Source organism: Pygoscelis adeliae, unplaced genomic scaffold (genome assembly GCF_000699105.1).
Source record: "Pygoscelis adeliae isolate BGI_AS28 unplaced genomic scaffold, ASM69910v1 Scaffold62, whole genome shotgun sequence".
Taxonomy (NCBI): domain Eukaryota; kingdom Metazoa; phylum Chordata; class Aves; order Sphenisciformes; family Spheniscidae; genus Pygoscelis; species Pygoscelis adeliae.
Window position 1 is genome coordinate 5,606,489 of NW_008824401.1, and position 10,863 is coordinate 5,617,351.

Genomic DNA, 10,863 nt, shown 5'->3' on the forward strand with positions numbered 1-10,863 from the left:
AAGTCAATTTAAGGGGGGGCGGGGGGGAAGGAAAGTTGACTGCAACATGGGTGGTTGCTGACATTCTAGGTATCTGGCTGTAGAATGCTTCATCATCCAGTCTGACAAGCCACTATATTTTTAGCTCTGTACCACACTCTGGTTTCATGAAGTCATGGAGGAATGCCATGTGCACAGCTGAGGCACTGCATCCATACCTCAGTCACTTGTAGGCTGCAGGATCGCCCCACATTTGTGTTTGTACCAAAACAGCACAGATTATTCAGGGACTAAAAAAAAGCTTAGGCCCTTTTCTGCCCTCTTTAGCTCTTCTATCCTAGCCCCCTGACAGCAAGCATGCCTGCTTTGTGCATCTAGAAGAGAAGGCCCAAAAGGCCAGTCTCGCCCAGAGGCAAGAAGAGGCAGGTACTACTGACTGAATTGCTGTTGGACCTAAAGTGGTGTACTAATCTTCATAGGTCAGGAGATTTTAACAGGGTGTATGTCCTTTTGAAAGGTCAGATACATTTTAAACATTTCATTGCACCTTGTTTTCGGGTGTTGATGTGCTTTTTCTTTGACCTGCCTATGGTATTACGTACATTTTCTGGCATGGTGAAGCAGTGTCCTAATGTCCGAGGTTTGAAAATGTCTTAAATGAACAAGTAGTCACTGCTCTGAGCTGCTGTTTTCTGCAAAAAATTGTAATAACAAGCCAGTTGAAACCTTTTTAATGGCATAAATTAGGATGATACTTTACAGACTGAACAAAATTGAATATAAGAACTTAGACTAAGTTATAGAAGACCAAGGTCAAAATGCAAGACAAGTCACATGAAGCAGGTTATCAGCAGAGCACTAGTAAGGCTGAATTAGGAAAGAATCCTGAGAACAGAATTGTTGAAAGGATAAAACAGCAGTGCGGAAGAATGATGTTTACATAGGTGGGCTTCAGTGCCTATGAACCAGATGAGCATGTGCAAGATGTCCACTCAGTTAGAATAATCTCTAACTGCAAGTTGTACAGAATGAGTAAGTTTTCTTCCTCTTCATGCCTGTTGAAAGAACAGGTGTGCAATAGCTCTGTATTCTGTACTGTGACTTTATATTTTGTCTTTACAGTTACAGTATCAACATGAGGTGTAACATGATTTGATCTACATCAGACGAGTGGCAAGTACTAGTCTCTGTCTTCCTGTGTTAGAGGAAGTGGTTACACAAGTGATCTGTAACTCTTACAGTAATTGCCCCACATTCCAGTGCTTCTTTACCCATTTCCCTTACATACTAATTACACATTGAAACCTTTAGCAGCAGGGAGAAAACACGAAGTGTACCTAACGGTGAGGGAGGGTACAGAAGCAGTTACTGTCGCTGCTGACATGCACAAAGCTGGAACAGTTTTAAGAAAAGCTTTAAAATCAGTACTAACACAAAATTTTAATTTGTGTTTTATACTTCATTGTCTTTTCAACAGTTGTAATAAATTCTGCTATTTCAGGTCTAACTGGTTTACCTTTTCTCCTACTGCACTGCAGTCTCTGAACTTGAATATGTTTTTAAACCTACCTCTCAGGTAGACAGATGAGGTGAATGCAGTCATTTCTCTACACATTTGGACAAATTCAGAGCTTAAAGTTATGCTTAGTCTATTTCCTGTAGAAGTCACAAGAACGTCAGTATACATTCCACACCAGTCTTCATTCTAAAGGCCTGTATACAATAATGTTACAGCAATATGACAAACAAATCCTTTATTAATGCCATAAAGGTCAGAGACAATCAGGAGAGCTTCCATAAATATCAGTATGGTTGCCTAACACTTTCTGCAATTCACTTGTTTAGTTTTTCCTGGTACTTTAAGAGAAATGTAAGTTTTCATGACAGATACTTCAGGAGCTTCCTGGCTTTTGCACAGAGATCACCACTCTTCCAAACTAGCTATCCTGCTTCTGTAAGGGGAGCATATTTGGGCTTCCCCCTCAGTACTCCGAATGAACTGTTAAGCTGTCTGTTTTTCTTGTGGAAGAGCTAGAAACTTAGTTTTTTTCCAAGGATGTTTCTACTGACAGCATTGCCAAATGCTGCCCACAGTAGCCTTTAAGACGATATGTAACCATCTTGCTGCTACTAGATGTTTACGTATTGTCTCAAGTTGCTTGAATTGGTGTTAACATTTAAAAATAAAGTATATGGTCTTGTTCACTCAATATGCATTGCACTTGGAAGTAAATCCTAGTATATTCAGAAAAAGGTGACTCATCTGGCACATTAGCAGCTTAACATAATAAATATGAAAGATTTGTGATGTTAGAGCACAGTAATGAAAACAAGTGAGTGCTCAGTTAGGAAGCCATCTGTGCTCAAAATGTATATACTTTGTACTTGTGTGTTGTTAAACAATGAAATTCCCTAGACAAGATTTTATAAGCAGCAAGCTATGAGATATTATGATCCCTCCAATTTGTGTCTGCTTTTGTTTAAGAAAAATGTAAAATATATATTTGAGTTAACTTTTATTCATTCCATTCAGCCTGGGTGATGCTTACTTTGTAGCCGGAAAATAGACCCCAAGTTCCCTCTAATTTCATTGATATAGATCACTTTACTACTAGTTGCTGTTATCTAGCTGTAGCTACTTGAGTAGCTGACATTAAAGACAGTTAGAAATACCTAAGTAAAACCATGTCTTTAAAAAGAATCCCAAAATTATAAAGTTACATTGAGTTGTTAATGTTACGGTGCTTCTTACCACACAGAATTTCAGGTTTGCTTCTTTTACCAATGCTGTCTCTAGCGATGCATTCATTGCCATTCTGATCCTTCTGACCCTTCTTTTGTCTCTGTACCTGGAAGGGTCATTGCTACTACATGTTTTACATTGATGTTTTTAAAAAGTGAAAAGTTTCAAGCCTATTACTCTTATAACTACAATGATAGTTGGAATTCAAATTATGTAGAGTTTAATAACAGCTGAGACAGAATAAACTAGTATTTCTGTATAGAAGCATGTAGGTAGTTATCACTTGGATTACAGAGGTTAACATTTTAAATCCTAGCTATGTTACAGTAGAATAAAATAGCAGACAAATCTCCACCCAACTACCTCCTATGGTATATGCAGGAGAACTTAAGATACATACTTACATATATTAAGGCAGTAATCTTTTGCTCTGGAGTAGAGCTTTTAAAGGAATTGCTAGGAAGCTGTGCCTAGACACAGCAAATAAATGCTCTACAAAGGCACCTGGTTTCCTTTATAAGGGGCACATGACTGTGATGGTGGGAAAGGCTGTAATTGTCTTAGTGCATACCTAAGCCTATATGATAATGGGTATGGTGCAAAACCCCCTTTCTTCCTGTAGGAAAGAACAGTTGTTTTAAGCTTGCGAAGGTTTGTATTAGTATGTATATGTTTGTAGGTAAAGCGTTTCTGTTAGGGGAAACACTGGGGTTAAAGTTGCCCTAGGTAAATGTTACATTAGGTAGATGCTGAGTTAAAGCTTGTATGATTGTTATACCTGTTGTGGTTTATAGTGCGACTATTTTTGAGGCTTTTCTGCTGTGATATGTGTGTGTGCGGTTGAAGTGTTTTAAGAGGTCATTTCTATAAGTGGAATAAAGCTAAGGAAATTATTTTTCTATATAATCAGAGAGCTATTTAAATGACCTATTTTCTAGTAGCTAACTGTGGTACAAGAGGCACTTTGCACATACGCAGCACTTCAGAAGTCATTCAAAGTAAAAAGGAAATATATTGTTTGAGAATTATTTATAATAAGACTATTATATATAAGCAACACTTAAATCATCTTAATATTCGATGGAAAAGGAACACAAAAGGTATTTGCTAGAGTTTTATCTCATACTCTCCAAATAAATTCTGCTTTGGAGGGTGTAATACACTAGCTGTTCTCATAGACTTCTAAACTATAAGCTTAAGTTCCAAGAACTTTAATTTAGCATAACTGTTTTCTTTCCACCATTTTAATTAGCTGTCTGATAGTACTGAAGTCTGTTTTATATACATATCAATTCAGTAAACACAGAAATCTGTGGTGTTATATTTTTATATAAAATATGAAAGAAAGCTTTGAGTTAATGCATCTGTAACTCAGCTCTCTGTATTGCAGAACATATGTTGTTCTTTTTTAATTAAACAAAACATAATATGCAAAAGAACACAGTCTATTGGATGGTACCAAAAGAATAACACGTAATTAAAGTAATACCAAAAATATTCACAGTAACTGTGGACCTTGAGGCCCATAGGAAGAGGCAACTGCTGAAAAGTGAATATAGTAAGTTTAAGGCTGAAGAGAGAAATGTTGGAATCCTCCCATACGCCTGCATTTTGAACTAGAATTCAATCAGATACTTTTTATGCACAGTAGTATGGCTAGGGTTTTTAATTAATTTTTAAATTAATTAATTTATTAATGTATATAATGGAATAATTTGCTTTATGCAAATTCTGAGCTGTCAAAGTAGTAGCAACTCATGGAAAGCTCAGTTTCACTGCAGAATTCCTGTGAAATTCTGCCAGCCCGTTCTCCTGCTTTTTCGGCTACTAGCGTGGCTCTTCAGGGGCTGAGCATCTGAAGCCCCTTTCCCAGATGCCTTTCTTCCTGCATGTCCTATTGAAGTTGATTCTCAACTGCCTGAAAGCCTAGGGCTTCTGGTTTGCAGATCCTAGCTCCTTGCCCTTATGATAAGCTTGAATTTTCCTAGATATCCAGGCTTTGGTGAAGCCTGCCCAGTAGAGCGTTCTTGAGCCAAGGACCAAGGGTGTCCAGGTATTGTGGCCTCAAGGAATTACCTGGTTGTGAAGGTTCATTGCATTTTTTGACTTTGTTTTGTTTTGTTAAAATATTATAGTTCTACATTAATCCTTTTGCTGCATACTACTACTGACCAACTTTGCATTCTTGCTTAGGCTGACCTAATATATTTATGTGTACAGAGGGCGAAAGGCTAAGGGATTTCTCTTTCTGTTGGTACCACAAAGGATTCAGTAGTTGTTCCTGAGGTACAAGACCATTTGGTCAGTTTAGGTTTGTTGGAACAGTCCAGATCTCATTCCAGAGAAACTGACTAAAAGTTTGTGATTTTTTTTTCATTTCTGAAAATGGTGGGGTTTTTCTGAGGACTGGTTGTTGTTTTTGTCATATGGCTACCTCCCATCACAGGTAGAGAAGTGTGGATGTTAAATTATACATTGAATTGGACGTAGAAACAAAATCAAGGATAGATGTTTTGGTTAGTTGTCATATCTGGTTTTCCTTTGCCTAGCTGAGGTTTTCTTGGACTAGAATTCTGTAATTAAATATGCTGATGAGTGGCACCAAATAGCGCGTAGGTCTAATGTTGCGCGCTCGTAATATTAGATCACTTTTTCCATTAATAGGCTGTGTCCTTTTGTTTTTAAGGTAGCATGTATTTTGTGTATTTAAATAGTCAGATGTAAGTCATTTGGTAAAGGCAGCTGTACCCTGGTGCACTGAACATGTGTGGGTCGTGTGCTTGGACTGACCGTATTGTTCCACTGGATTGTTTCCATTTGCAGTTTTCCTCATCCTGCATGTTAGGTGTTCATTTATGATGTCTGTGGCTTAGCCTGTAATTCAGCCATTAAATGCTGACTGCATTTTATATACTGTCTTATCTTTCACTGCCAAAAGGGCTTCTACACTACAACAAAGATTAAAGAAGCGTGACATATGAAAGTTTTTAGAAAAGGAAACCTTTTTTTCCCCATCCTGATTCTCTGTGTTGTTATTAAGCAAACTTCTTTGTTTAATGTCTATTTTTTTTTCCCCAAAAATGTTCTTCTTTCTATTCTGGTTCAGTTACAATATCTTTGAAATGTAAAGTTCTCATTTTAAAGGATTAAGATGTGTGATGAAACTCCAGAGAGAGCAGAATTTATTTTCTATATATACAATTAATTTGTCTATTAAACTTTTTGTATTTTTAGATTGAAGCAGGTACGAAACTTCTAGCTTCTTTTAACATTCTCACTGCAAATGCAAAACATCAGGCTTGAAATATGTTTCAAGGCTATACTTTTACTCTTGTTATTAGTCCTTGACAAAATTATATATGACTTGCAGTTGTTGAAAACTTTCTGGTATATACTATACAATGATTGGAAAAGTACAAGGTACCAGATAATGTACAAAGATTTTCAATAAATCACATAAATTATATCAGCAGAGTATTTTATCATCACTCCATTTTTTGCTAAGAGTATGTCCGTGTGGAATGAGAGGTATAGTAGATAACAAATAGCAATATCTTCCTTTAAGTAATTCTGAATCTAGAATGCAAGAAATATCAATAGTTAATACGATGGCATTAGGCACACTGCAAATAGGCACAATAATAGTCAAACAAAAAATTCCTATATTTATCCAAAATAGCACTTATTTTCTGACATTAATTGAATTGAAAATTGCCTTGATTATCTCTAAATCCTCTGTTATCCAAATATACTCAATATCCTATATTCCACTTGGATAATTGAAGTTTGACTTTACACTATTTTTAATGAGGTATAAGATTTAACTCATTCGCCTATAGTGCACATTTTAGGATGGATCAAAGGAAACCAAATTGATGAATGTATAATTAAGATCACATTTATTTCTCTTCATGATTTCCCTGCAAATACCATGCTGTTGATGAAAGCACTTTTATAAGTGGTTGTATGCATCAACACAATTTACCGTAGATAATCCTTCCTTTGAGGGAAAACCTTTAAACTCCTGTGTCTTTTAATACAAAACAGAGTAATGGTAAACTAGCCATGTTTTTTAAGTTCCTTTTTTTCCAGTTCAATCATATTTCTTTATAATAACCTCCACAGGATGGCTTGATAGTAGAAAACATGCATGATCTTCCTTACACGGTGTGTCCTGGGCCTGAAGTAACTGCAGCAATGACAGTCATTAGTGCTGCAGTGAGACAAACCTGTCCCCATCTCGCGCTGGGTGTCCAGATCCTGTGTGCTGCAAATCAACAGGCGATAGCAGTTGCTCTTGCTGCAGGTAATAGAAATGACTCATCAGTTATTACTGTTGTTTGCTATGGCATTTGCTCTCTGCAAATTGTGTATTGTACTAACATAGATACCATGAAAAATGAGACATGAAAAGCTCGCTGTACCCTGAAAAAGCAGAAATTAGATTTTGAGAAAGATGCCTGCTTGATTATAATAGATGATACTTACACACTGCATCAGTTGGAGGCAGCTAAAAATCCCAAGGCCACTGCCACAGCTTTCTAGGTGAAACCTGTCTAAATATAATGATTAGTTTAAACCTACTCATGTCTAAAAGCCACCTTTGGTGTAACTCTATTTACTTCAGTTAAATTATGTTTGAGGATCAATTTAACCCACTGTGGTTAAGCATCCTGTTTCAGCATCTAATTATATGTTGTTGCTACTACTGTTATCCATTAAAACTAAGTTTTCATTGCCTTTTTTAATGAATGGATGGAACAAAGCTTTTTATACAATAGCAAAAAATTGAGTGTACAGCTAGCCAAACAACTTAAAATTAAATTGCATTTGGGGGAATTAAATATAAATTAATCTATCTTTATTGCATGAATCCTAGACTTGCTAACCTTTCTGCTCCTACTGCTTGCTGAAGCAATTTTAGTTTTTCATATGTAACATTCCATGATTTAAAGATGGAGGCTGGTTTAATATGGAAGGCTTGTACTTCCTAAATACTTCATAAATTGAGGGTTAATGTCTGTTTTTGCTCAAATTGCATATGTCATTACAGTAAGCTTGCACATTTTTGAATGTACAGATTTTATAAACAGGCAGAATTTTGTAAGAATGGAAAACTAAAAGATGCTGGTGTTAATTGAAAACCATACTTCAGGTAAAATAATGTAGGCTAACTTATCTGCAGTGATAGTTTTAATTATATTTAATGTGTTCTAAAAGTCTTAAATTCCTTTTTTCTTGGGGGAATTCTTGTTAGTAGAGGTGTTTTGAACTCAGATTTGTTTTGAGTGCTTTAAAATCAGAAGTTGTCATTTTCAAGATATCTAACTACTTGACAAACTGACAAAACCTGATTTTTATTGCTGCAGTAGAATGTATATGAAAACCTAAATAAAAATGCTAACAGAATCCAGTTTTAGTTTTTAGGGATTGTCAGCATGTAGGATACTTGAGGTACATAGCCATTTGCAAAAATATTTACACATCTTATTTTTAAAAGCAATAGTCAAACTGTTAGTGAATTATGCATCCTTTTAGGAGCAAAAATTGATCACTAAATAAAGGATATAGTGTGGGACCAATGTATTTCTCTCACTTCTCAGCAATTATTAATGAGGGAGAGAATTCCTGGAGGGCTTGGGTTTTGCTCAGCTCTACTACTGTTCTGCACTATTTGCTTTGTAACTGGAGAACACCACCTAGGAAGGGCCTGTGTTTAATGCATTTCATTGCACTTCTCGAAAGATGATTGTCTCAAGTTCACTGAAGAGGAAAGCAAAAAGAAAAGAAAATCACTTTAAGCAAAACCATAACAAAGTGAATGCTACTTTGTAGGTAGCAAATCTTTGAGTATTTTTTCTGTAGCAACTTAGTAGTGACTTTAATGTCAATACAATTTTAATAGGTGGCTATTAATAAAGCAAGCCCTGTATGCTTTCACTACAAAAAACACTTGCTGAAGGTGTTTTAGCTAAAAAGCGTATGTAGCATCTCCTGCTACTATGCAGTCACTTAATTTTCCCTGTGGAAACTCCTATCTTTGGTAGAAATCACCATTCTGAAATGCACAGGGAAATCGTAAGTGGTCTCTAGGTGAAGGTAATGATTTTATTTTGTAAAGGGGGAAAAAGTCAGCAGGTTTACAGTGTGACTAGGAGCTCAACATCAGCAACGTGGTTATGCTAATAAACATGTTGTGGGTAGCCTATTTGGCTATACTATTTGTAACAGATGAAATTACTGAATTTTCCTAGCATATCATAGAATCATTAAGGTTGGAAAAGACCTCTAAGATCATCGAGTCCAACCGTCAACCCAACACCACCATGCCCACTAAACCATGTCCCTAAGCGCCTCATCTACACGTCTTTTAAATACCTCCAGGGATGGTGACTCAACCACTTCCCTGGGCAGCCTGTTCCAAGGTTTAACCACTTGAGGCCATTTCCTCTCGTCCTTTCGCCAGTTACTTGGGAGAAGAGACCGACACCCACCTCGCTACAACCTCCTTTCAGGTAGTTGTAGAGAGCAATGAGGTCTCCCCTCAGCCTCCTTTTCTCCAGGCTAAACAACCCCAGCTCCCTCAGCCGCTCCTCATGAGACTTGTTCTCCAGACCCTTCACCAGCCTCGTTGCCCTTCTCTGGACACGCTCCAGCATCTCAACATCCTTCTTGTAGTGAGGGGCCCAAAACTGAACACAGTATTCGAGGTACGGCCTCACCAGTGCTGAGTACAGGGGAATGATCACTTCCTTCCATATTCCCTCCCCCAATATTGACAAGGTATTGGATAAATCTGAAAGTAACAGTAATAAATCAGGGGATGAGGCATCTAAGAAGGTTGAGAATTTTTTAAATTTATTTTGGTTCTTTAGGAAACGTTTATTTATTCAATTAGGCACCTAAAGGAAGGAATGCCAGCAAAAATGTGATCGTGCTGGGTGCTTTAGCAAAGGTATGGGACAGTGGTAGGAAAATAGTGGGGGATCATGAGGAAAAAGGAAACCACTGTGTCTCCACTCTTCTGACAGAAACAAGTAGTTCCTCATATTATCAAAAAACAACTATTGAGCCAAAACAGTTGTTGCCAACATCCCCCCAGCTCCAAAAGGTTGTTGCAGACTGTTACACCAGTACTGAATACTCTTGGTTCAGCACAGGGCCAGGTCCACCACAGGGGGTTGAAGGAGGCGGTTGCCCAGGGGCATCCATCGGGCAGGCCATGGCATTCTCCTGCTGTGGGCTTCGCTGCAGGGCCCATGTTCCCCCTCCATCTGCCCCACAAACCAGGGTCACTGCATCTGATCTTTTGCTTTCACATTTGACTTCAAGAGGTTATGTTGCAAGCTGCCGGATTTCCCTCTCTTCCTAAGGGCAGATATGGCAATGTTAGCCCACTCAAAAATTAGTGTCATTATACACACAAATAGTGGGGGAGATTCATGTCACACCTTTCTTTAATATTGAAGTCCTCTGCTGCTCAATTTTTATACTCTTCTAATGTAAGCATTTTAATTTAAAATACAGTAATGTCCCTAAGGAACTGTAGACTGCGAAACATAGAGACAATACAGAATAGTACAGTTTTGTATTTATATATTTGACTGGAAGCCATCTTAATTTCAAACACTTCTTCTCAGAAAAACAACCCTTCTTAATAGTTCATTTTAATGACATCTTCCAAAGACCATATTATCTTCCTTCTTTCCTAAAATGCTCTTTGTGGAGAAGCAAGTCAAAATTTGTTTGCTAGGGTTACTTTTCAGTTGGTTCATTATTAACAGGTGTACCATGTGTTTTTTAGAGGTGTATAATTTCCTGTTTGTAGTTTCTGATTTAATTAACTACATCTGCTTGAGGTTGAAACAGAATGATGTATATAAGCAACTTCTGCTTATAAGGTTTATAAGCCTGGCCATCTGCTGATCTTCGAGGCATGAAGCAGTCCCCATAGCTGTATCTCTGTAGTGATGCACGGCAACACTTCTGATATTCCAGGTACCCCTCCCTGTTGTATCTTGACTCCACGGGGTGGAAAACCCAGGCATATGGGCCAGAGGCAAGTTATGCTCTTGTGTTCTGGCCAGAGCTTCAGTCTGGGTGCCTGGGAGCGAGGACTGTAGGGTCTACTGTAGAGTCAA

At 37.6% G+C, this 10,863-nt stretch overlaps 1 protein-coding gene across 1 annotated transcript in view; it reads left to right on the plus strand.

Annotated features, from left to right (window-relative positions):
• LOC103913745 (uncharacterized protein F13E9.13, mitochondrial-like) overlaps window positions 1-10,863 on the plus strand; it is a 53,668-nt gene that overhangs the window by 327 nt on the left and 42,478 nt on the right. Inside the window, exon 2 of the mRNA XM_009320287.1 lies at window positions 6,848-7,028. Coding sequence (XP_009318562.1) covers window positions 6,869-7,028 — 160 coding nt within the window. The 5' untranslated portion in view covers window positions 6,848-6,868. The remainder of the gene's footprint in view (window positions 1-6,847; window positions 7,029-10,863) is intronic.